The sequence below is a fragment of the Exophiala viscosa genome (assembly GCF_022695815.1).
Source record: "Exophiala viscosa unplaced genomic scaffold EDD37scaffold_1, whole genome shotgun sequence".
NCBI lineage: Eukaryota > Fungi > Ascomycota > Eurotiomycetes > Chaetothyriales > Herpotrichiellaceae > Exophiala > Exophiala viscosa.
Window position 1 is genome coordinate 2,722,002 of NW_026944353.1, and position 25,162 is coordinate 2,747,163.

Consider the following 25,162-nt stretch of genomic DNA (forward strand, 5'->3'; position numbering starts at 1 on the left):
TATTATTGAATGCGAACTATACTATCGGTAGTAGTTGTATCTAGTCGTTTTATTTGAAGCTAATATAGTATCGTAGATACTATTCGAGTATCTAATTCGTTCTCTTAGTTTATCCGTTTAATTATAGATAATATACTATTAATATTTTCTAGTGTATTCTAATAAGGTCTATTAGTGACTACTAAAATTATAATGTGAATAGTTTATCTCGGTCTAAGCGTATTTCCTTTAGTATTTCATATTATACGATAATTATTTTGTATAGTAGGTATACTAGGTCTTCTACTATTGATACTTCCTTATATAGTATAAAGTACGTATACTTCGTTAGAATATCGTTTATTACTAGTATACTATTAAAGTCTACGCCCGTAAGGGGCTCTATAGATTTTAGTAGCTTCGTAATAAAATCTAGTGCGATTATTAATTATATCTCTTCTAGTATTTACTATGTTTATAGTAGGTCGTATAGTTTATGTTGTGCGTACTTTACTTTATGATATATATCGTAGTTATTGACGTACTTCGTTATGTCTTTCCGTATTCCCTTCTAGGTGAAGTCTCGTGTGACGAGTTCAATGGTTTTTTCAATACCTAGGTATTCGGCTAACTTATCGTTATATCTATTTTAGATAACTTTCTTCTTTTATTCTATAGTTAGCTCAATATCTATAGCGGCTAGTGTTTCTATTTAAGGCGTTACGTAAGTTAAGGTTCCATTACGTTCCTTAAGTATAGCTATGGGTTCTAGTTGAATATTCTTTATATAGTTTGGTCGGCGGCTAAGCGCGTTTACTATAGCGTTTTCTTTTCCTCGAATATAATATATTCTGAAATTAAATGGTGCGAGAGTTTTAGCCTATCGAACTTATCGTCTATTAAGTTATTTTGTTATTATCTAGTATAGTAAGTTCTTATGGTCAGTATAGACTTAGGTAGGGTATTTTATACCTTCTAAGTATACTCTTTATTCTTTAAATACTTCGATAATAGCGAGTAGCTCTTTATCGTGTATATTATAGTTGAGTTCCGATCTAGTTATTTTCCTTAAGTAGTATATAATCGTATAGAGTTTCCCGTCGTTAGCCTTTTACGTAAGGCGAGCTCCGATAGCTCTATCGGATATATTTGTCTCTAAATTAGTTTTATACTCTAGGTTGAATATCGCGAGTATAGGGACGCTAGTAATAGCTCTCTTGAGTTCCTAAAATGCCTTGGTGCACTCCGGTCCGAATTTGAACTTAACCTCTTTTTTGGTAAGGTTTATTAATAATGCTACGACTCTTGAAAATCCTTCTATAAATTTTCGGTTATAGTTAATAAGTCTAATAAAGGCTTGTATTTCCGTGACATTAGTTAGTTATGGCCATTCCTAGATAGACTTAATTCTTTCGAGGTTTACCTTAATACCTATATCTAAGATAATATATCCTAGAAAGCGTATTCGATATTTATGAAATTTATATTTACTAAGTTTCACTAGTAAATCTTTTTGTCGAAGTCTATCTAAGACCTTCCTAATATATTATACATATTCTTTTAGTGTAGTCGAGAATATAAGTACGTCGTCGAGATATACCGTTACAAAATCGTCGAGATATTCTCTTAGTATATCGTTGATCAATTCCTAAAAAGTGGCCGGTACGTTAGTCAATCCGAAAGGCATAACTAAGTATTCGTATAATCCGAAGCGGGTTTTAAAGGCTATCTTTTATTCTTCGCCTTCCTTTATTCGTACTCGATAGTAGGCGTCCCGTACGTCGATCGCGATAAAGTATTTAGTACTTAATAATCTATCCTATAGTTCGTCGATATATAGTAACGAATACTAGTTCTTTTTAGTAATCGCATTAAGTAGTCGATAGTCAATATATACTCGAAGTCCTCTATTCTTTTTCGGGGTAAATAGTACCCTATGTACTATAGAAGACTTAAATAATTAGATAAAGCCTTTCTTTTCGTGTTTTTCGATATAGTCCTTGAGAAAGTCTTCTTCTTTCTTAGAGAGTTGTCGAAGCTACTCGTTATACTTCGGTACTTTTCTATCTTCGAGGGGTATTTCGTGGTCCTATAGTTTATACTCTAGTAATATGGCTAGGCCTTCTCTTTCCTTAAAGAGGTCTACGAAGTCTCGATATTCTTTCGGGATCTCTTCTATTATGTTAACGAGGATCTTTCGATTTGGTCTTACCTATATTGCCCTAACGAGTAACCTAGAGGATAATCTATTCTCTTTCCTATTTCCTTAACTACGGTTAGGAAACGTAAGAGTTCGTTCTTACTAGTTTATTACTAGTCCTTATTTCTAAAGCTATTTTATTCCTAGTATAATATCGTACTTAATTAGTGTAATATCGAGGTTAATTTATTCGATATGACCCTCGATTTCGAGTCGGACGTCTCGAATTTCTCTACGAATCTACTCTCCGCCGTACTTAATAGGTATTTTATCTACTATGTTTAGTAAGTAGGGTTTCGCTTTTTGTCGATATTGTTTATATAATCTCTCTATAAGCTATAGTAATACGTAATTTTAATTTACTTCGTAATCTATTATTACCTATACTTCCTTATCGGCTAGTGTGGCGCCGAAGACTAATGGCATTAAATACTAAGGGTATAAGGTAGCGAATAGATTCTAAGGCTCTATTTAGAGGGACCGCTACCTTATGCGGTCTCCTCGTTATCGTTTTTTAACTCGTTTTGGACTTTTTCCTTATTGAGTAATTGATCTCCCTAATTCGGATATCTATGTTCCGATACGGACCTTCTATCCGTTTTACGTTTTGATTCTCGAGATTCCATTATACATAAGGTTTAACTAGGAATTCCTCCCGGCCTCTCCTTCTTAGGGTCTTCTAGTTGCCTTTCTAGAATTTCGTCTCCCAACACTCTTGGAGTTCCGGTTTCTTGTGGGATAGTTTCGGATTCTTCGTTATCGCTAGAGAAAGTATCCGCCGTCGTGAAGTAGTGTGTTCCTACTTCTTTTACTTAGTGTATATACGTGTTTTCTTTGTCCTCGTATAGTTAGTTTCGGCACTTTGGAATTCTAATTAACTTATGTTTTGGTTGAATCCTAGTCTTTGGGCTGAACTTCTAAACGGTCCTTCCTTGCTATTCGTCTTCTTCCTAGAAGTGAGTCCTAATAATTACTCTATGGTCGCTAGTTTCTTGGATATGGTACCTAACGGCTATCTCCTCGATTAGGTCTTCTCGGGTAAGGGTATTCTCTTCCTTAAAGGGAAATATAAACTAGTGATTATTAGTTACTTAGTGATAGTGTACTAGGCCTCTTGCGTCGTAGTCGTAGTATCTCTATAGGATAATATACTTATCTTCTTCTTGAGGTTCTCCTTCTAGGTTATAGAGGAGATACTTCTATACGTATCGACCTTAATATTAGTATAGTTCTTATATTTAGTACTTAGTTTATATAACTACTATCGTCCCTCCTCGTCTTAGGACATTCCCTACTTCTCGTAGGTTAGTTTTATTTAAGAGTGCTTCTTTATATTCGCTATCTATATCTATATCGTCTAATAGGGCGAATAGGAAGTCGTATCGATTTTCTCCTACTATGTCGTGTATGTAGGTTCGTCGTTGATCGTATCTCATTACAATATAGCGTATTAATGGAACTAGTTCTTCTTTTCCTTCGGGATTATTATGTAGATTAAACTTTCGATAGGTCCCTCTATATAGGTTTAGTCCTAGTTCTATATAGTACCCGTCGTAAGGTACTTTAGATTAGTATAGTATCGAGATAACTATAACGTAGTTACCTTATATAATCACCCTATATTTTTCCTAGTAAGGAATATCTTCCCGTTCCATGACTATAAGTATCTCTCGTCGAGCTTCTCTAAATTTATCCGTTTTTGCCTTAGTTTTCTTTCCGTAAGGGAACTATCCTGACTATTCCTTAAAGGGTCGATAAATAGGGTAAAGGTCGTCAAAATAGAAGGCCCATAATTCTACTTCGTATTTATTAATTATTTCGTATTCCTCGGCTTCTTCGTTATCTAAACTTCCTAGATAATAGGTCCCTACGGCTATAGTAATCTCTTCACTACGTTTAACTTATAGTGGTGAGAGCGCTCCTTCTCCCTAAGTCTTTTCTAACTCCTTCTATGCTTTCTCGGCGCTACTAGCTTTCTAAGTACGTTCATTATTTTGTACCCTACGTCCGAGTTCTTCTTCTATTAGAGTGTCGGCCTTTGTTTCTCCAATACCGACTATATTGTCCATTATATATAGTCCTTATAGGCGGGTACCGTATTCTCGCGCCCTATGTCCGGATTTTCTATAACTATAGTATAGGTTTTCTTTCTTGCGCCTCTCTCGCTCCTTAGGTAATGAACCTTAGCGTTGGAACCTACCTTTTAGTCGTGAGGACTAGCTGTATTCTATATTGTTCAAGTCTATCGAGTCTCCATAGGATTAGTAATGATTCTTTTTCTAATAGAATATCTCACTAGTCCTCCCTTGGAACCCTTTCCTTTTCATCGCTCGTTCGTAAAGCTAATTGTCGATCTTAATGGATCTAGCGACTAGTTTCTTATATTCGTTTAGTCGCTCGATCCCTATCTTGTCTTTGACCGAATCCTTTAGTCCTAAGTAATAGGCTAATGCGAAGGTATTCGATTCCTAATCGAGTTTGGCAGCAAGCCTCTAAAACAACGCATAGTACTAGGCTACTGACCTAGTCTATCGGAGTTATTGAATGCGTTAGGCTACTACTTGTTCCTCTCTTGGTGTGCTAAAGATCTATTTAAGTCGGGCTTCGAAAACATTGAAGTTGCCGAAGATAGCCTTGGTTTCCTTATCTTGTTGGTCTAAATGAGTCGTAAGATAATTCACTATAACTAGTTTAAACTAGTGGAAGGCTAAGCTCTTTATGTAGAGTTCGGCGTATAGGACCCTATCGGTATATGTATTGTACTTGCCTCGCTATAGCGTAAACACTACTTTAAGTTGTATAAGGAATATATCGAGCTTGGCCCTATCCCTATAGAAGTACTCTACTTTAAGGTCACTCTTCTTACGGTTATCCCTATAGATCCTAGATCCCTATGGGGCCGAGAATCTAATCGATCCTATTAGTAATAGCGAACGAATAGTTTGCTTAGAGCTAGCTATAGTGCTAATACGTCCTTTAGAGGGTAGTCAAAGTATTATGAATCGCTCTATCGAGGTGTCACGAGACAAGGGGTTCCTAAGTAGGGGGAAGTATTAAGGTATAGTAGTAAGAGAGCACGTCGAGTGTCTTGAGCGAGACTAATCGATACTTAAACGTATAGGTATAATCGTTAACGAAGTTGACTACGAAGGAAAGCTATAGATTCGTTAGTTATATATATAGTCGTGAGTACTTAGTGTACTTAGTAGTGCTTAGTACTAAGCACACTAAGTAGGGCTGAGCACTTTTGTGGTTACGTGATCTAATATAGTGCTTGCACGTGTCCTCTCGTTAGACCTACTTTCTTTTGGAGACTGCGCCCTAGTCATAACCTAGTCGTATGTCTCGGTTCGTAATACGATACTTCTAATCGAGTCGCGTTTAAGCTTACTATAGCGCGAGGATAATAACGATAATAATATAAGGGTATATTTTAATTAGTTAGCTACTTAATTCTTTATTTACGGCCCTCGATTCCTTAAAATTAAGGGCGTAATTACGAAGAATAGTTAGGGCTTTTTAGATCTTAAAGAATATACGGATACTTAATGGAATAGTATAGATATAGCTCTCGGCTTTATTACGAAGATTAGGAGAAATCTTAAGATCTTTATATATCTTTTTATAATATAATCTCGCCTAGGAGAAGATACGACGAGCTTCGTAGGCTCGCTATCGACTTAATTCTATAGTAAGGCTAAGTAAGGCTAATATTCTTAGAGGTATTTATTAATTTTAAGGTAATACGGAGATTCGATTAAAGTTTACCTTATATAAAGGTTACTACTTAATTAGTATAATAATTATTACGTATACTTATATATACTTACGTAAACGCTAAGAGAGTACTAAGATTATTATTTTAATTTAAGAATTTTAAGAATTTATAGTATTACTAAATACTAGAATAGTTAAAAGATATTAAGTATAGATATAATATAGTCGTAACTAGTCGAAATTTTATAAATATATAAGATATATAGTAATTACTATAAGAGAAATATCGATACGTAATAAAAAGACTTACGTAATATTGATTTCTCTACGTAGTTATATTTTATATACTTAATCGTATACTTACTATTATACTTACTCTTTTACTTACTCTTCTACTTATCTTTACTCTTTACGATAGTATAAGGTCTAATTAATAGAGTCTTTATAGTCGTATACTTTAAAATATACTCTTATCGTCGTCTCCTCGTAAATCTATAATATTACTAAATATATAAAGGTAGCGAAGTTATTCGTAATATATTTATAACTTATCTCGCGATAACGTCTTATCTACTTCTTTAATTTATAGAAGGCGATCTTAATCGGATTAAAGTCTAGCGCGTAGAGTAGTAGAAAGACTAATATTACGCTCTTCTCTCGATATATCGTCTTAATTCGCTTCGAGCGGTAAATTATCGTATTATCGAGAAGTAATATCGAGTACCTCCTCGAAAAGGAATTTATATTAATAAGTACTCTCTCTATAAATATCTCGAATCGCTCGACGTTAAAGAAGTCTTAAAATACCTCGTAATTAAGCTACTTATTAACTATAAGTACGGGTAAGATACTTTATCGCTTTATACGCCTCCTTAAAAGACGTACTCGATAAGGTACCCCTCGCGAAGACTAACTAAACTTACGGTCCCGTATTCTCTCGTTAGCGATACTCTCGTCGACGGCGATAATTTACTCCGTAGTATAATCGGCTATCTCGGCTATAAATTCTATAACTAACTTCTCGTCGCGCCTCGTATTAACGCGAGTAATACGTTTATAAGTAATCTTATACTCTTTAAGTAGGCGATTAACTATAGGCGGAGATACTCGAATATCGTACTCCTTAAGGAGGAAGTTATAGTACTTATCGAGGCGTATCGTCGGCTAATCCTTAATAAATTCTAGTAGGCCTACGGCGACGATATCGTGAATAATAAGAGGGCGTTTATTCTTAGAATAGAATTAGTCGAGACTAAGCTCCTTATTACGTTTTTAACGCTTTATCTTAGTAATATAGGCCTTAGAGACGCCGTAGGCTAGACTAATAGTCTTCTATCGAGCTATAGTTTTAAGGGTAAGCTCGACCGTATCTTTAACGGTAGATAAAAACTTACGATATTCCGGTATCACGAAAACTACGATATATAAAACGATATTTATATTAATATAGAGCGCCGACGACGACGATTAAGATAGCAGCAAAAAGATGTTTGATTATATACGTTATTGGTGAGTAATTACATAATCATGCTTACCGCCATTTCAAAAAGTTGGAGTTGCAACCCGCTCGGCTAACTTGACAAATTTACAAAGTTTTGAAAGGCACAGTACTGAGGAGGCTCAAAGGGCCACAGGGCTAGGCGAGCCGCAGGAGCGGCAGGAGGAGCCCCCAATCTTTCTCGCCAGAACAACAAGTTTATGCTGCTTAAAGTTGAGCCTAGTAGCCTTGACTTAGTAGACTCCAGGGAGCCACTGGCAGTATACGAGATGAATTGGGACCCCAAGATCGCGAAAGATCGCATTCTTGAATGACTATTACACAATTTGTGGGTGCACAAGGTCGAAAGGTGTGATGCTCTACATTCTGCATTCATCAGTGACAATTCTGCATCTATCATCTTGATCATTATCCGTTTCATATCGTCATAAGTCTATCTCCTCTATTGGAACGCCTCTCCCGGAAACAAGGCTCAACTTTTGGATAGGTGAGGACATCTCCCCCATCGTCTTCCTGATCACCGTCTGGATCTGAAATAGTCGTAATTCGTATTCCACTCTTCGTCTGGTGTGTGCGTAGCAGTGCCAGTTCTGCTCTCACCAGGTGTCCGCCATCGATCCAGCGACATGAATTCGCCAGTCGGTGTCCGGACATCTCCAACCCCGTTCAGCAAATTAGTCCGGTCGTCGTAAGGATCTGTGTAAGGTCCATTATGAGGACGTAGCCCCAGATCGCCACCCTCAGTCGAAGTGCGACCACCAGATCTGAATTGACTGGGTACTTGAGATTGGTCGAACTGCTTGCGATGAGGTACGCCTCGGTACTCTTGAAGTGGCGCCGGGCTGGCTCCTCTAGTACTTGGTCGTGAGCTATACTCTTGCTTTCCAAGAGAGGACATTGGCGTGTGGCTTCGTTCCGAAAGCAGGTCGTCGGCTTCATCACGGAAATCCGAGCGATTCTTGTAGAACTGGAAATCTTGTTGAGCCTCAGGAACAATTTCGAGCGGCACTTCCTGGTTCGGCATGGTCGTTTGAGCCATCGGCTGCAGGGCAATGTCCGAGAATACGACGGCTTGCCCTCCATCTGAGTTCAGCCTGCCTCGATAGACCTCTCCGAGTAGATGCTGGGCTTTTGCATGTACCATTGGCGTCACCAGCGGCTTGTACAAAGCCGGATGTCCAAATTTGGACGAGATCTTTTCCATCTTATGCGGGTGGCTGTCGGCGGCCAAGTGTTCCTGGTCTTGACCTTTGCCTCGCGCGTAGTATTTGAGGTTCAGATCGTATGTCTTCATGCAGTACCACTTGAAAATGAGCATGATGACCAACAAAGGCGCAATACAGATGACAAGTGTCCATGTCCCACGCGCCTTCACCACCACACCAATCACCACATTCGAAAGCATGACCGCGAACACCACTCTGTTAAAGATGGTGGTCCAGAATTGACCTCCAGACTCCGTTTTCGTGACAAAAACGTACATCAAAAGATACTTTTTGAGGAAACAATCAATAGAGAAATAAAGTGCCGTCACAACCAACACGATCGGCTGAAGGGTAGAATAGCAGAGCGCTACCGTGGTGTAGAAGAGAAAATAGTTGTAGTAGCTGGCATAGTCGAATGCTGGAGGTGCTGTCCACTCAATCTTCTGTCGAGGCGTTGGTGCCATGAAGGTTTTCATAAACCACACGTAAGTCAAGTGCCACAGCTGAGCCAGATCAGCGGCTGCCCCAAGGTTGCGCTGAAGTAGCCAAGTGATCCAAAATGGCGAAATCTGACAAAGAGCGCTCATGATAACCAGGAAGAATTGTCCTTTCCTTAGAGAAGTCCAGGTATCGTTTCCTTCGCGGTCGTACTCGATAACAAGCGTCACATATTGCCAGACAGCTGAGAATATGGAGAATATGAGTAAATTGTTGAAGGTGAAGAAAGCGTACAAATTTCGAAGCACGTGCCGTTCTCGGTCAGTCTTCGTAACGTCTCCTGCTCGGATCTGAAGCCGCCTGAAGATGATGGGGAGGATAAGGTACACAATCGATGTGATGGCCGGAGCAGCAATGCCCTGCACAATCGCCCAGCCTGTGCGATGGGCGTCAAGCTGAGTTTTGAACGCTTTCCAGACAAGGCCGAGGTTGGAAAGATTGGACAAGAAAATAGCAATCCCGGCGTTAATGGGTGTCCATACCACAGTCAGAACTGCAATCCAGATACCGTTCATAAAGCGTTTCCGGCGTCGTGTTCCTCGCGATAACTTGAGGTTATCCCAGATAAGATCGTTCGGCCTAGGAGCCAGGCGGATTTTGGTGCCGTGAGGTCGCTTGCTCCGGGCTGTATATGCCACTGTATGGGCTTGGGAGACTGAATCCCAGCTGGCGAAACCATAAGGCATGGCGTCGCGGCTATCGACACGGTCCCGAACATCGTTAATCTCCATCTCCAGGGCTCGGATCCGATCTGTCAGATACTCAATGGCATCAACTTTACCACTCGCTGTTTGTCCTTTGTACTTGCGAGGCGCTTTCATAGTAGGCCTGTGTGCAGGCAGTCTGTCAGGATTCTTCATATATTTCGCAAGAACGGATTCCAGCTCCTTGACATTTTCCTCATACTCTTCGATAAGTTCTGGAAGGACCTTCACATTCCGTCCTACACTGGTTCTCGGGGTGACTCCCGTCGGATTGACTTCATCCATCAATTGAGCAATGCCTTCGTTGCTCCTAGACTTTGATGGAATGTCTCGGATTAGCAATGTCCGCGAATGAAGACTCCTTTGATACTCGGGACTTTCGAAGTAGGTGCGTCGTAATTGATGAATCCGACGGTAATTGTGCCAGAGGAAATATATCACGATCAAATCCATGAACCAGGCCAGCACGACTTGAGCCCATAGGCCACGACCCCATATGTACAGGGGTGTCATGACTGTGAATGCCGAAGATCCATTCGAGATCGTCTTGTTGCCCATTGTGACGTTCACGGGTATCATGATTGCAATGCCAACAAATCCGAGGATCAAAAATATGTTTCGAAGCATACGGGCCGTTCTTAGAAAGACCACAGCATCCATACCGATCTTCTGCACCAAGAAAGGCTCATTCGCCTTTTGAACAGGTTTTATCCAACTGAAAAGGCCCTTGCCCAATGGGGGCGGTGCGTGCTCCTTGTCCGCATTTTTCAACCTCGGAGCATAAACGAGGGTGTTGCGCGGGCGAATGAAGCAGAACAGAAGGGCGAGGGCGGCACTGATGCCCAAGGAGGTGGCTAGGGAAGCCCAGAATGCATTGATTTGTATCTACGCATGTCAGCAGTAGGCCCATCGATACGTCGACATGAAGTCTTACCGAAGCCTGGAACGGGTTCGCGACCAGCTGAAGGACTTGCTCTCCAGGGGATAGACTTGAATCCGAAGTGGTGGTCGTCTGTCGACGGAAGACGTCTTGGATAGCCGACATTGTCCTCTGGAATTCTGCAGTCACCAATCCTAGGAATCCTACCAACGCTGTTGCATGCTGCAGTATCTCCTGACCAGCAGAACTTAACTCGACTCCAGCACTTTGTATCGACTGATATTCGTCAAAACACGTCCGGATGTGGAACAAAGACCGTGGATGAAAGGGCGTGTGAGACTGGGTTCAAGCGAGCGACAAAGAGGATCTAGAAAGAAAAGCTCCTTCAATTGTATAGGATCTTTACGGAGAACCTCAAGAAGATGTATGTACAACGGAAGATATGTGCAAAAAGAATGATGGTGTTTGGAATTGAGCGCGTGTGCAGGGTCTACTTACCTCGAACAGGCCATCGATGAGGCCTTTTGCTGCTAAAACTACCTAGAAATTTCGGCGAGACTCGCGTCATGCAGGGACCAACCATGGCAACAAATAGACGTAAGCCAAGCGAGAAACAGTGTCGCCGACCGAAAGGACCACAGTTTCAGGTACGTTAAACTGAATTGTGCCCAATCCCCAAGCGCTGGATTCGCTTCCTTTCCCTTAAAAAAAACTCTTGTTGGGGCCTCTGACGGCCGGCCGAGGGCTCCAAATTCTCATTGACTGGACGTTACAGTATTTCTGCGATCCATCGGGCGGTCGACATGCTCTCGATTCGTTAGGTGTCAATCTCAACCCCATCGTTCCCCATCTTTCTCAAACTGACATTGCAACCACCGTCACTAAGAACGCTCGCCGTTGGCTGTGTTGTCCTCGCTTACTTCACATGTCTTGCACACGGCTACAACGTTCGATCAGCAAGCCGATGCTTGCCAAACCGACACGGCCACAACCTGATCGAGTGGTAGTAAATCGAGGATCCAACAAAGGCGGACCACACACTACTCGTCGTGCAGACAACAACGAAATCTCGAATTCGACTGCCATGGGCGATGATGGGTGGTCAGTATCTGCGTCATCTTGCGTCTTGCGTCTAAAAAGGACTCATCCTCACACGACACAGTTCCCAACCTATTACTCCGCACCACGCTTCTCACCCCACAAGGAAGAGCATCTTGTATGTCCACGCTTCAGCGGCGGACTTTGGGAGCATCAAGACCTGAGACGAAGTCTCGCGAAGGCTGATAATGCATGCAGAGACAAACGACTGTTCGCTCGACCTTCCCTGAAGCAACTGCTGACAAGGTCGTCGACAACGTTCTGAAATGTGCTCTAGTATCCTTGTTGTAGTTTCGAGTGATTTGAACACCGCTTTACTTTACCTCAAATCGCCACACCAGCAATACCTACAACGATCTCGTATTCGCAACTCAGATTAGACTGATGGCAGCGTAGGTTGCAATTCTGTTGAGAGAATGAACTCGACTTTTGCTCTTTGCAATGCACACAAGCGGCGAAATGAACGTTCTGAACTCTCCAGCGAGACAACGCGCAACACACAAGAAATCACGCCTAGGCTGCTTCGCATGTAAGGCGCGAAGGACGAAATGTGACGAATCTCGACCAGTATGCAAGAGATGTGCTGGCCATGGATCACGCTGTCGCTATCCAAGGACCTCAAAATTTGCAAGTGGCACGATACTTCGATTATTGCCGGGCCAAAGTCTGTCAATATCACCAAGGATGATCAAGTCTGAAGATTGCCGGCTCTTCCACCACTTTTTAGCCATGGCTTCTCCTCACCTGCCTGCCGGCAACGACGAGGTCTGGGCCAGCACTATCCCACAACTCGCCAGCCAGAACCAGCATCTAATGCACGCCATGCTTGGACTCGGTGCTTCACATCTTCACTGGCGGCGGCCCGAAGCACAAAACCAAGTGACCGCCATCGAATTTCGGGGACGAGCCATGGCAGGCCTGCGGGCTGCTCTCACTAAGACGACCTGGACACGCGCGGAAGTCGATGCTACTATCGCCATGGTATACATTCTTGCTTTTCAAGCGCAATACATGAAGGACGGTCTCAGCGACTTTGTCGTTATGGTTCGAGGTTGCGCACTCGCGGTCCGGAATTTCACAGAGGCTGGGGCGGAGACCTCCTTTGATCTGCGACAGCTCCAAAGTGGCACGTACCTCTGCAAACTCGTCCCTGACAGCGAAGGTTTTGGCCTTGTCGACAAAAACATTGTTCAAAAGGGTCTCGAAGCCCTAAATCGTGTTTGGTCAATTATCGAGACGGACGAAAACCGCCAATTCTTCTCCACGATCAAGAACGCACTTCTTGCATGCTTACAATCGACATCGGTCGGCTTCATGGAATGCCACCGACTTTACACCGAGCTCTTCACCACGGACTGGACAAAGTTCACGGAGACGTTCAATGCCTCCAATGGCGTGACCTACGTCCTTCAAGCCTTTTCCACGATAGCACAACTGTTGATGGTTCCGGTGACACACTCTCTGTTCGTTCCATCCTCGAAAGCACCAGTTCCCAGCAACGAGGTTCAACTGGTACTTATCTCGTGGGCCCTTCACGCTTGTGACGTGGTGCCGGAAAACTACCAAATATTCGTTGAATGGCCGAGAGCAGTAATCGACAAGTTCTCCTAGGACATCGCCACCGTTGGCTTCCATGCAATCTGCCCGTGCTTGCGGCCTTCCCAGCCTCAAGGACCACCGCCTGACCAATGCCAGAAAGGTTGCACTATGCATTACCTCAAGCCTCGGACAATTCAGACAAGCTTACTTACGGTACCACATGCGCACCGTCCTGGTCCTTTGGATCTTCTTCTGAAGCTGAAATATTCCGAACAACAGAGCCTCGGCTGTTGGTGGACATCCTGGAACATATATATCGACCGGTATAATGCGGTCAACGCCCCTCAGTACACTGTAGCTATAGTGGTAATAACCACCACCGTTCGCGCAGCTTCCCATGCTGATCACCCATTTGGGGTCGGGCATCTGGTCATAGACCAATCGCACCGCAGGCGCCATCTTGTTCTACGAATTGTCAGAAAATTGTGTCCATGAAAACTGGGATGAACTGAAAGACTCGTGCTCCAATAGTACAGTCTTTCGCAAGGAAGAATACTTACGGTAACGGTCCCGGCCACGATCATGAGATCGGCTTGCCGCGGGCTTGCACGAAAGATGATGCCGAAGCGGTCCAGGTCATACTACAAATCGTCAGAAAGTTGTGTCGGTATAAACTGGGATAAAGCAAAGACTCGTGCTTCAATCGCACAGTCTTCTGTCAAGAAGTATACTTACGCGAGGCATGGCTGCGTGCATCATTTCTATCCCACAACAGGCCAGTGCGAAAGTGACGGGCCAAAATGAACCGACTCGAGCCCAGTTGACCAGCTTGTCGAGAGTTGTCCTAAAGAAAGGGCTGGTGAGTGAATGGTGCATGGAACCTCGGAGAGTTGCAACCTAATCTGTGCTATTCTGGTGCTCTTTTCACAGGCCGTCCCTGTGACGAGGTCACATGGAAGTGCAAGACTTACACTACATGCTCAATCGCATTCGAGGGGGAAGCACCACTAGGTAAAGCAATTTCCTGGCGTCTTTTAATCTTTTGCGCTGTCCCATCAGTCTTCGTTCTCCTTGTCCAGCAAGGTGCCTCCATGATCGCTGGCAGGTAGTTCGAGAGGTGCTTCGGGCCTGAGCGCAGGATGTTGTGCCTCGATACATGCAGTAGTGATGATGAGAATGTGATGCTCGCCATAGGTATCCGGTTCGTGAAGGACATTTTCATCCGCTAGTGGTAGAGAGCTGGGTCGATTGAAAAGAATGCCGTTCCGATCTGTCAGTTGGAAAGCTCGAAGAAGTGGCAGTACAATCTGCAATATATGGTCAACTCTGTTGAACAAGATGGAAAGACTGCGATCTAAGATGTGGCTCTGGGAGGACCTTATAGACGCATGAGTAGCGCAGACTTGATGTAGGGTGGACGGTAGCTCCCATGGCCAATCTGATGCGTGGAACAGGCTTGAGGCTCTATGGAGACCAACGTGCGATCCACTTGTTCGATTGTCGCTTCAGTCCATCGTGGTCGTCGATCACTCAGAAGGTGTCGTCCCTCAATTCAATTCGAGTTAATCCACGCATCCGTACATCGTCTGGCCAATGATGCATGCCTTATCCTCATCTCCCCCATCTAAGCCATAGAATCCCCTCTGAGGGTTAAAGAGTGATGCTCACTAACAGATGGTGCCCCCCAAGATGTCTTCGCGTGTGGAGACATATCGTATAGTGGACCAATCAACTACAGCTTTTGCAGATCACTTCTTCTTATGGCCACATATTCTTTCGTTGTCGACTCTTCCACAGACAGAATCAACAGAGGTATACAGTAAGCCAGGGCAATTTTCTCCTCACACGTGAAGATTGACTGCACCAACAGGTTTCATTTCTGCGCTATCTGTTACTAGCCGTTGAGTCGCATACATAAGGTCTTCAACAGGAGATCAAGAGTCCTCTTGGTGGTATGCCTTCGGACGAAGCGTATGGAGAGACACCAAAGAGGGGACTGGGCATCGTGACTTTCGCAATATGTTCCTTCACAGCGAATTGCGCATTGAATCTACCTTGCTCCTCCTTGATACATGTGTCTCTCTGTCAGAGTTAGCAAGTGCAGCTTTGAAGAACACGGTAAATCGATGTACATGTCCAGCAGAACACTGTGTGCTATACTTTCAAGTATATTTGACGGACGTTGAGGTGTTGGAAGCGTGGTGTGAGTGTAATTCTCTCGCGAAACGGGCGACTACAAGGCTGGAAGATCAGGGGCATAGTGCTTACCTCGAGCGACCGGAACTTGTCTGTGCGCCGTGCTCAATGCGAAGCAACCCACCAAAAGAGTCTGCGCGAGTGATAGCGCTATGGCTCCCGAGGGAGTGTATCTCGCCGGTCATGCTTAGCATCAATATCGGCTACGTCCAACGTCTCCGTCACATCAGGAAGTCTGTGGACTGGGAGCACTCGCTTCTCCAGATTATTCAGGTGACAGCGATGGTTCGTTCGCCTGGAAATCCGGCAGTTTGGGCATCACGTCACTCACCAGTGGGGCTGAAGCACTGGCTTTTAGCCGCGGCTGCGAGAGGTACAGTACCGCAACTTTCAGCACGGAGACGGAGATATTCGAAGCACACTGAATCTGACTCTCAAGGTAATCCCATGTTTACTGCGAGATACCTTTGATACCAGGCACCCGTCTTTTTCCAAACAGCATTGTCCTGCAACCTCGCGTCCGACAACCCTCTCGGCTGCTTTCCCGTACTTTCCGCCCTCTAGAGAGTCCTCCAGAAATGTTCTGAGAACACAGCCAGCCAAGCACCATGGCTGTGACATTACTACCGAGCCACCCTCCACATGCCTGACAAGCCCACCACTGTTGTCGCCTATGCGGCCGGCGCATCTCTTGCTGCTATTGCTGCCTTCTACGTCTTTGGACCGACCTTCTTCCTCGATGGCGAGAATTCCAGCAGCACAAATGATGGACGAAAGCGAACCATCATCGGCCTGGCAAACCCTGCCAACGATTGTTTTATAAATTCAGTCCTACAAGCTTTGGCTGGCCTGGGCGATCTGAGATTATACCTTATAAGAGAACTACATCGAAGGCAGCTCGATGATGCAGAAATATACAATACGGCACCACCCGTTTTGCGGAAGGGCGAGAAGGCGGATAAATTGGTCAATCTTCAAAAGGGCCCAATAACGAGGGCCTTGAAAGACATGATTGATGCCTTGAACGAGCGTCCGATATACAGGAAGACTATTACCGCGCGCCCACTGATAGAGGCCTTGGAAAGGGCGTTTCAGACTCGAATCAGTCGCAATCAGCAGGATGCCCAGGAATTTCTTCAAATTGTCCTCGAGCGACTTTGCGACGAATACCATGCCGCGGAAAGAGCGCGCAATAGATTGCTGAATTCAACACAAAGTCAGAATGGCGAACTAGTGGAGGTACGATCCTCCGCGACAACGACCGAGGTGTCCGTCGGGACGAACGAAGGCTTCCCGTTTGAAGGACGCATGGAGTCCCAGATTCGATGTCTACGATGCCAATACAAGACGAAACCCAGCGTGAGCACTTTTGTCTCTTTAACCCTCAATGTACCACAGAAAAGTTCTACGACATTAGACAGCTGCTTTGACATCCTTTTAAAGAGTGAAGAGATTGATGACTTCAGATGTGATAAATGTCGGCTCCAGCATGCGTTGGAATGGAAGAATAACAAGCTGAAGTCGGCAAAGACAGAAGAGGATCGATCGGGATTCGAGAGCGATATCGAACGCATTGAGCATGCTTTACGGGAAGATCCTGAAAAGGCTCCAGAGGGCGTTACGCTACCTGATCCGAATCAGGCTCCTAAGAGCAAAATCCGCAAATCGACTCGCATCACGGTCTTTCCAAAACTCATCGCCATCCATTTGTCGAGGTCGCTGTTTGACCCTTCGAGCTATTCAACCAAGAACATGGCTAAGGTCTCTTACTCGGAGCGCCTGCGGTTGGGAGGACTCTTGGAAGAAAAGTGGTACAAGCTCTTGGGAGTTGTCTGCCACAAAGGAAGCCATCACAGTGGACACTACGAGTCGTTTCGGCGATTCCATCTATACCCTCCTTTCGCCACACCCGATCCCTTCAGTGCTTATGCCATGGCCAGTCGAACCGCAAGCCTGAGGCCCTCAGCCACGGCCAGTCCCAACGTTGAGGCCATCGAATCTAACAATTCCATTCGGCCGGTCAATTCTGATGAACAATCCAACAGTACAGTGTCGACAGCTTCATTGTCGACGTCAATTAGCAGGCCTAATTCGAATGGGTTAGACAAAATACCACCGTCAACGTCACCATCGACAGTCGAGCCGACTGAGACACCAATGTCCTCAATTCGAAGGACGGAGACACAGGCATCAAAGCCTCAAATCAGAACGCAAGATGCTGGTCCAGCAAAATTTCGCCGACGCAAGAAATCCCTGGATCGATGGTGGCGTATCTCGGATGATAAAATCAAAGAAGCGCGTACCTCGGATGTTTTGTCAATGCAACGTGAGGTATACTTGCTGTTTTATGAGCTCGAGCGGCCAGGGGACGATGCACTGGGTTGAGATACACGGCTCCGTTAGACCATTACGTATCTGGAGGCCTTGCGAATTGGCTCGAACATGGACAGCTTCTTTGCGAGGTATAGAAAACTGGATAAAAATCAGCTGGAACGATTGTAGATCCAGCAACATGGTCTATTGGACCCAAGTCACTGCTTCTGCCGCGTGTTCGGACTATTGCTACCGAGGCTTCAGTGATGCGGGGACAAGGTGTGCCGTGACCGTGGGGATGTTGAAGCCTTGAAGGGATGATTCCGTGATATTCCGCATCGTTTACGAGGAGAATTGAAATGCATTGAGGGAGAAATCGGAGGACATGGTTGACTTCATATTAGCATATCGGAAGCCGCACTGCTCATCCACACCGAAAAAAAGCCAACCAAGCCGAGCCTCGAGCTTCCCGGATTCAGTCATAAGTTTGGCTCCTGCCCCTCCTCCAATTCGAACGGAGAACCCATTTGTTTCTACGACACAACCCGGCAATCCGTTTTCTCATTTATACCTCATTTGATTCAACTTTCCTCTTAGTTGACTTGTTCTCGCACTCAGTGTCAACGCTGCTCGTCTAACACAGGTCGAGTTTCGTCAGCTACAGCTAGAAATTTCTTCAACTCAAACCTCCAAAGCCCCACTAAGATATCGTCAACATGGGTGTCAAAGACGTTCTCTCGAGAAAGGAGGGTGTAATCGTTGGTGACGATGTCCTGGCTCTGTTCAAATACGCCCAGGAACACCAATTCGCCATTCCGGCTGTCGTAAGAATCCCCCGCAAGCATCATCGACGCATGGCTAACAGTGATCCCTAGAACGTAACCTCTTCCTCGACCGTTGTCGCTTCTTTGGAGGCTGCACGAGACGCCAAAGCTCCCATCATCCTCCAGACATCTCAAGGAGGAGCTGCATACTTCGCCGGCAAGGTTTGTCAATTGGATAAGCAGGTGAAACAGATCTGGAAGCTAAAGGTCCTCATAACAGGGTGTCAAGAATGACAAGCAACAAGCCTCAATTGCCGGCGCTGTTGCCGCAGCCCAGTACATCCGAGCCGTCGCTCCCGCATACGGTATCCCTGTTGTCCTGCATACCGACCACTGCGCGAAGAAACTCCTGCCTTGGCTCGATGGTATGCTCGACGCGGATGAAGAATACTTCAAGCAGCACGGCGAGCCTCTATTCTCTTCGCACATGATCGATTTGTCTGAGGAGGCCGTGGACTGGAACCTCGAGACAACTGCCAAGTACTTGAAGCGGGCGGCTCCAATGAAGCAATGGCTTGAGATGGTAAGATTCGGAAGATCGAGGTTCAGGAAATATACTTACACGAAGTCAGGAAATCGGAATCACTGGTGGTGAGGAGGACGGTGTCAACAACGAGGATGTTGACAACAACTCCCTCTACACTCAACCTGAGGATATTCACCAAATCTACACCACATTGAAGAAGATTTCGCCTTACTTCTCGATCGCCGCAGGATTTGGAAACGTACATGGTGTCTACAAGCCCGGCAACGTCCGTCTTCACCCCGAGCTGCTCGACAAGCACCAGAAGTATGTCCAAGAAAAGGAGAACACCTCTACCGACAAGCCTGTGTTCCTCGTCTTCCACGGTGGCTCTGGATCAAGCAAGAAGGAATACACCGACGCCATCAGCTACGGTATCGTCAAGGTCAATCTCGACACCGACTTGCAATGGGCCTACCTGCTTGGTATCCGGGACTACGTTATCAACAAGCACGACTACATCAAGACCCAAGTCGGCAACCCAGATGGCGAGGACAAGCCGAACAAGAAGTACTACGACCCGCGTGTCTGGGTTCGTGAGGGTGAGAAGACAATGACCGCACGTATCACCGAAGCCTTGAAGGACTTCAACACTGCCAACCAGCTATAAAGGAAATGGCAGGTGTGACAGTAAGAGAAAGTCTCGCTGCTAAAGGGGAAGTTTGACAAGATGGACTTGGAGAGCCATGTCTTTCCCTCCATCGCTAGCACCAGATGACGTTGGCTATACATAAGTAACGTGAACAGGAAGTAGCTACTTTGACCTAGACATCAATATCAAATCCTAGTCACCCCAGCTGCGAGGCGTGTGCGTACGTTGTGTGCGAGGCGGAGGCGGGCAACCCCTCACCGGGATAGTGACGATGGCGGTGCAATGAGTGGCTCGATCCGGCAATACGTCACCCTTCGTGCAAAGGAATTTCGAGGGCTCCTTCCACCAACCAAATCAAGATCGCAGGCAATAATGATGGACACACCTTTGGTATAAGTCAAACATTACACGCCTTCAGCCAACCTCTTCACTCGCTGAAACGACCTGCAGACCCTACCTGCAACTATATCTTTCCTTCGTCAATTGACCACGTCTTTTCTCTCCACCAGCTGCGCACACGAGCGGTCTCCACCCCCTCATCGCAACCGTTTATTGACAAGATGCCCGAAGTTGAGGGTGGCGCCGTGCCGAACCAGAGCAAAGGGTCATGGTCGTCTTTCTTAAAGGCAAGTGCTGGCTATACCGATTCCAAGCTGGACTGCGCTAACTGACAATTCCAGTCTATCGCCTCTTTCAATGGTGATCTTTCCTCCCTTACAGCCCCTGCATTCATACTGTCGACTCAGTCACTGGTCGAATTCTCTGCATATTGGGCCGAAAATACGTCGTTGTTCATCGCACCAACTCAAGAAAGAGACCCTGCGAAACGCGCACTACTCGTGTTGAAGTGGTTGATCAATACGCTCAAACAACAATACTGTTCTCGATCCGAGAAACTGGGCTCTGAGAAGAAGCCACTCAATCCATTCTTGGGAGAACTGTTCTTGGGATCATGGGATGATGAGTTTGGCCAGACACGACTTGTCTCTGAGCAAGTCAGTCATCATCCTCCAGTGACGGCATACTGCATCACCAACGACAAGTACCGTATCCGACTCCAAGGCTACAATGGACAGAAAGCTAGTTTCAGCAGAACTATTCATGTCAAGCAGATTGGCCACGCCCTTCTGACTTTGTATCCCCCTGGGAGCAACACGCCCGAGACTTACCTCATCACTTTACCAGCCCTGCATATCGAGAACCTTATCTATGGTGCCCCGTTTGTCGAGTTGGGCAAATTCATACATATTGTTTCGAGCACCGGCTATGTTTCCAAGATCGACTTCTCTGGCAGAGGATGGTTGTCAGGAAAGAAAAACACCTTTACGGCAAACTTGTGGAAGGTGGGAAGCTCCGAGAAGGACTCGATATATTCTGCAGACGGACAGTGGTCGGACGCTTTCACCCTCAAAGAGGGCGAAGGCAAGAAGGCTAAGGAGATTACTACGTTCAGACCAGGCGAGATCAAGTTGGCGAAGCTGAATGTCGCGTCCCTTGGGGAGCAGGACGTCTTTGAAAGCAGAAAGGCTTGGGCTCACGTGGCTCGAAGCATCGAAAAGGGCGATATGGATGCCGTATCGCATTTCAAGTCCAGAATAGAGAACGCGCAACGAGCGCTGCGCAAGAAAGAGCAAGACGAGAAACGGGAATGGCAGAGGGTCTTCTTCTCGCAAGCCAATCCCAAGGACGAACTTGAGATCACCTTTCAGAAACTGGTCAAGGTTATAACAAATCTGGGAACCAACAGCTGGGAAGGAGTTGCGCCCGAGAAGACGGCTGGTGTGTGGAGATATGATGAGAGGAAAGCAGCTCAAGCGAACAAGCCTTTCCACCAAGAGGGACTGTTGGCATTGGGCGACAATGCTGATGGCACTTCTGCACCGGTGAGCAGGGTTACCACAAACCAAGGTTGAATTGAGCAGCAAGCAGAATTCTCATCAGCGTTGGCGTGAGGGTCCATGTTTGAAACGAGACAGACGGGAAAATCGGGCTCTTCACGCGTTGTATTATCATTCCATTATGGCCGTCTTAAAATAAAAGAATTGCATTATTTCATCTGAGCATCTCTCTTGCACAGGAACCAGGTTGGTCGAGTTAGCCTTTGTCTCACGCCTCTTGCCTGTTCCCACATAAGGTACGGAAGTCTCAGCAGTTGCGTTCGTCCTCTAGGATCTTGGTCCACAATAACACTCTTTAGTGCGCTTACAGTTATCGTGCTGAGTAATGTAACAGCTTTATGCACAATAACAACCTCCAATCAAGGACTTGGGGCCGTCGACCCAATCAGTCTCTCGTCTACCTCCACGACATCAATCCCTGAAGTACTACAAGCGTGCACAGACAACCAGGGAAGGATAAGGTGAAAGAGGCCTTGATATTGAGGCGGGCTAGTGCTGAAGTTGTTTGTACACCTTGAGAGGGGAAGGCATGGGGAGAGTGCCAGACGTCATTGGGTTGAGTCTACTGACTTCTCGGACGAGAAGTACTTCGATATCGGAACTATTGTGCTCGGCGCATGCCCGCCTGCTTGCAGCTAGCTCTATAAAGACCACATCTCCCCCACATCGCCGGCCGATTGAACAAAGGAGATATCTTCGTCTCGAGCCTTCACCTGAGGTACCGATTCGATCAACCAACATGTCGTCGTCACCACCATACAACAAGTTGTCGTACTACACCTTCGGCACGCCCAATGGCCTCAAGCCGGCTCTTATTCTGGAGGAGCTCGGGCTGAAGTATGACTCTCATCAGGTCAACATCATGAAGAACGAACAAAAGGAGCCGTGGTTTTTGGACATCAACCCGAACGGACGAATTCCGGCCTTGAAGGACGGTGATCTACGTGTTTTCGAATCTGGTGCTATCATGCTCTACTTGACCGACATGTACGACAAGGAGAAGAAATTTACGTATGAGTATGGGACGGACTTGTACTACGAAATGCTCAGTTGGGTCATGTTTCAGATGGGTGGGATTGGGCCTATGCAGGGTATGTTTACGTCGACGACTTGAGCAAACATGAGGTAGGGACGGGCTCGCTGACGGTTCCCAGGACAAGCAAACCACTTTCGTTTGATGGCGCCGGTGTATGACACGTACGGAATGAAGCGGTACATCGACGAAACGAAGAGGTTGATTTCGGTGCTCGAGATCAGATTGTCCAAGGCGGACTGGTTGGCTGGCGATAAGTATACGATTGCCGATATGGCGAGTTGGGCTTGGGTCAAGGGGGCACCGAGTGTGGATATTGATATGAGCGAGTTTCCTGGTGTGGAAAGATGGATCAAGCGTATCGCTGAGAGGCCGGCTACGGAGAAGGCGAAGACGGCTACCGGCGCTCTTCCAGATGATAAGATGAAGGAGATGTTCGATGGGATGAAGGCGAAAATGGACGCAAAGAAGGATGAGGCCAAGTAGAGCTGGGCATGACGGTGGACGGGCTGTTTGGCGGTTACGGCAAGCAAATGGCATGACTACCTGGTACAACCAGATGCATGCAGGTGATGTACCAGACCTCCCTCGTTACAAGTGAAACTGAAAGGACCGGAACATAGATTGTCCGGTGGTATCTCATCTCCGCTCGCTCATTCCATCCTTTCATCCTTTGTATATGCTACCCTACCATTGTCGCAATGTGACCAGCACAATAACCAAGCGAATGAGAATGCTATTCAAGTCATTGTGCGTGGCCGGGAAGATGCCTTTTCTGCCTGGCGCAGAGTTTCCTCTTGGGAGATCCGCCTGGAACCATATCATTGACAAGTGACTCATGGCTGTACCAAGTGAATGGAAGAAGGCTATTCATTTGCACCAGGCATCACTAAAAGGAATTTCTTTTCTAGCTTTCTTTCTTTTGTCCTCGCTGTCTTCTTCGTGCTCGTCCATCTTCATCAGAAAAACAAGCCACATCTGAAGATATACAACACAGTTCACAGCCATCGATATCAGAATCAACATCGAAACAGATTCGTACAATCGATCTCAGACACAGCCATATTGAAAGACTGTCGATATATCCTGGCAGAAAACTGTTCATATGACTTGAACTACCCACTCTTCTCGACCGAACTACTACAACATCATACCATCATGTCGGAAGAACAACATTATCGCATGAGACTCAGTTCTCGAGACACACCATACCAGTCACCATCTGCCATCACGACTACCGAGGTCGAATCTCTTGCTGCATTCCTGAAAGAAGCCGCGAGCAACGACTCTTCCTCATCATCACCAACACATTCTCGCCACAGACGAAGATCTTCAAATGTGCAGAATCGAGGACGAAAATCTTCACACTCCCAAAATCGAAATTGGAGAGCTACGCACTCACAAGGACCTCGAAGTCCTCCACGCCAGAGCCCAAAGCCCACAAATGACTTTACGGACAACAAGAATGGCGTACGAGCCTGGCAGCGCTCAGCCGAATCGGCAGGCGGCCACGGCAACATCAAATCAGACAAACGCATCTCCTCGACCTCTCCCGTCAACCGCACCCGGGACGCAAGAGTCGACAAACATGCCAGTTTACGCAACTCCTCACCAAGACCATCAACATGTGTCAATGGCACACCCTCACAAACACACAAGAACCAGCACCAGCCTCGCCAACAACAAAAGCAGGCTCCAGCTGCTCGCGGCACGCGAATCACATCTCAACACATCCTCTTCTGGGGCGGTCCGTTGTCAAATTGGAACATCGGCTTCCCCTTCTCCGGCCGCCACGCCATGGATTTGTTGATCACACGCCTCGGCGAAGCCGGCATAAAGGCACATCCATCTCGCACGGCGCTGGCCACAGAACTCATGGCCCGCCACGACTTCGTATGCGGCGAGCAGTTCATGATGGCCTGTAAGGGATGGCTATTCGAACGCATGCTTCCAGGCGCCGAGCTCGACACTGCAAACATGCAAGACACACACATTCAGCGTATCTGCGACAAGGTACTACATTTCTACGACGACACACAAGCCCAAGACAAGACCGAAACAAGCACGCCAGTACTTGACGGCCAAGGAATCGACTACGAAGCACTGCACAATGGGACTATGGTATCGTGCATCAACACGCCCTCACCTCGCGATCAGAAAGCAATCGGTCGCCGCGCCCGAGGCTTCAACGAGCCAGTATGGACAAAAGCTTCTACACCCGTCGTGGTGGCGGGCAGTATTGCGCGCGCTGAAGTCGATGCCGAACTGCGGGCGTTGTACAAGGGTGCTTCCCGCGGACGGAAATTCGTGGAGGGAAGTCCGATGGACAAGATATGGGGGATTGGTTTGAGGTGGGATGATCCCCGAGCTGACGACGAGATAAAGTGGAAAGGGGAAAATAGGCTTGGAAAGTGCCATGATTTGGCGGCGGCGTACATCAGAGATGGAAAAGAGTGGGCATGAAC

General features: G+C 46.0%; 8 protein-coding genes across 8 annotated transcripts; 6 read left to right on the forward strand and 2 right to left on the reverse strand.

Annotated features, from left to right (window-relative positions):
- Positions 1–7,708: 7,708 nt before the first annotated feature.
- EDD37DRAFT_616938 (uncharacterized protein) lies at positions 7,709–11,234 on the reverse strand. Its single transcript, XM_062815698.1, has 2 exons — positions 10,736–11,234; positions 7,709–10,686 (listed from the first exon to the last, which is right to left on the reverse strand). The coding sequence occupies exons 1-2, from the start codon at positions 10,844–10,846 to the stop codon at positions 7,912–7,914; spliced, it is 2,886 nt and encodes a 961-aa protein (XP_062675313.1). The 5' UTR covers positions 10,847–11,234; the 3' UTR covers positions 7,709–7,911.
- A 755-nt stretch (positions 11,235–11,989) lies between these two features.
- Positions 11,990–13,645, forward strand: EDD37DRAFT_50875 (uncharacterized protein). The gene has a single exon (XM_062813586.1). The coding sequence runs from the start codon at positions 12,221–12,223 to the stop codon at positions 13,388–13,390; it is 1,170 nt and encodes a 389-aa protein (XP_062675314.1). The 5' UTR covers positions 11,990–12,220; the 3' UTR covers positions 13,391–13,645.
- EDD37DRAFT_50791 (uncharacterized protein) lies at positions 13,457–14,470 on the reverse strand. The gene is made up of 3 exons (XM_062813575.1): positions 14,054–14,470; positions 13,879–13,959; positions 13,457–13,783 (listed from the first exon to the last, which is right to left on the reverse strand). The coding sequence occupies exons 1-3, from the start codon at positions 14,192–14,194 to the stop codon at positions 13,523–13,525; spliced, it is 483 nt and encodes a 160-aa protein (XP_062675315.1). The 5' UTR covers positions 14,195–14,470; the 3' UTR covers positions 13,457–13,522.
- Positions 14,471–15,916: 1,446 nt separating this feature from the next.
- EDD37DRAFT_50891 (ubiquitin thiolesterase) lies at positions 15,917–18,221 on the forward strand. The gene has a single exon (XM_062813590.1). The coding sequence runs from the start codon at positions 16,157–16,159 to the stop codon at positions 17,897–17,899; it is 1,743 nt and encodes a 580-aa protein (XP_062675316.1). The 5' UTR covers positions 15,917–16,156; the 3' UTR covers positions 17,900–18,221.
- EDD37DRAFT_671239 (fructose-bisphosphate aldolase 1) lies at positions 18,057–19,784 on the forward strand (the record flags this gene model as incomplete). The annotated part of the gene is made up of 4 exons (XM_062819399.1): positions 18,057–18,651; positions 18,703–18,813; positions 18,872–19,174; positions 19,224–19,784. The coding sequence occupies exons 1-4, from the start codon at positions 18,544–18,546 to the stop codon at positions 19,782–19,784; spliced, it is 1,083 nt and encodes a 360-aa protein (XP_062675317.1). The 5' UTR covers positions 18,057–18,543.
- Positions 19,785–19,975: 191 nt separating this feature from the next.
- On the forward strand, positions 19,976–21,821 carry EDD37DRAFT_616947 (uncharacterized protein). The gene is made up of 2 exons (XM_062815699.1): positions 19,976–20,392; positions 20,447–21,821. Exons 1-2 carry the CDS (start codon positions 20,327–20,329, stop codon positions 21,677–21,679), a joined length of 1,299 nt encoding a protein of 432 aa, XP_062675318.1. The 5' UTR covers positions 19,976–20,326; the 3' UTR covers positions 21,680–21,821.
- Positions 21,822–22,403: 582 nt separating this feature from the next.
- EDD37DRAFT_604322 (glutathione S-transferase) lies at positions 22,404–23,183 on the forward strand (the record flags this gene model as incomplete). The annotated part of the gene is made up of 2 exons (XM_062814726.1): positions 22,404–22,755; positions 22,819–23,183. The coding sequence occupies 2 exons, from the start codon at positions 22,404–22,406 to the stop codon at positions 23,181–23,183; spliced, it is 717 nt and encodes a 238-aa protein (XP_062675319.1).
- Positions 23,184–23,855: 672 nt separating this feature from the next.
- On the forward strand, positions 23,856–25,160 carry EDD37DRAFT_604323 (uncharacterized protein; the record flags this gene model as incomplete). The annotated part of the gene is made up of 1 exon (XM_062814727.1): positions 23,856–25,160. The coding sequence occupies one exon, from the start codon at positions 23,856–23,858 to the stop codon at positions 25,158–25,160; it is 1,305 nt and encodes a 434-aa protein (XP_062675320.1).
- Between the last annotated feature and the right edge of the window lie 2 nt (positions 25,161–25,162).

Excerpts from the sequence above, each read along its gene's own strand:
- EDD37DRAFT_616938 (XM_062815698.1), bottom strand. The coding sequence starts at position 10,846 with ATGTCGGCTATCCAAGACGTCTTCCGTCGACAGACGACCACCACTTCG. Across the intron at positions 10,687-10,735 it reads CGAACCCGTTCCAGGCTTCG|ATACAAATCAATGCATTCTG; the intron begins GTAAGACTTCAT and ends TGACATGCGTAG.
- EDD37DRAFT_50875 (XM_062813586.1), top strand. The coding sequence starts at position 12,221 with ATGCACACAAGCGGCGAAATGAACGTTCTGAACTCTCCAGCGAGACAA.
- EDD37DRAFT_50791 (XM_062813575.1), bottom strand. The coding sequence starts at position 14,194 with ATGCACCATTCACTCACCAGCCCTTTCTTTAGGACAACTCTCGACAAG. Across the intron at positions 13,960-14,053 it reads TGCACGCAGCCATGCCTCGC|TATGACCTGGACCGCTTCGG; the intron begins GTAAGTATACTT and ends GACGATTTGTAG. Across the intron at positions 13,784-13,878 it reads TCGTGGCCGGGACCGTTACC|AACAAGATGGCGCCTGCGGT; the intron begins GTAAGTATTCTT and ends GACAATTCGTAG.
- EDD37DRAFT_50891 (XM_062813590.1), top strand. The coding sequence starts at position 16,157 with ATGCCTGACAAGCCCACCACTGTTGTCGCCTATGCGGCCGGCGCATCT.
- EDD37DRAFT_616947 (XM_062815699.1), top strand. The coding sequence starts at position 20,327 with ATGCCCGAAGTTGAGGGTGGCGCCGTGCCGAACCAGAGCAAAGGGTCA. Across the intron at positions 20,393-20,446 it reads CATGGTCGTCTTTCTTAAAG|TCTATCGCCTCTTTCAATGG; the intron begins GCAAGTGCTGGC and ends TGACAATTCCAG.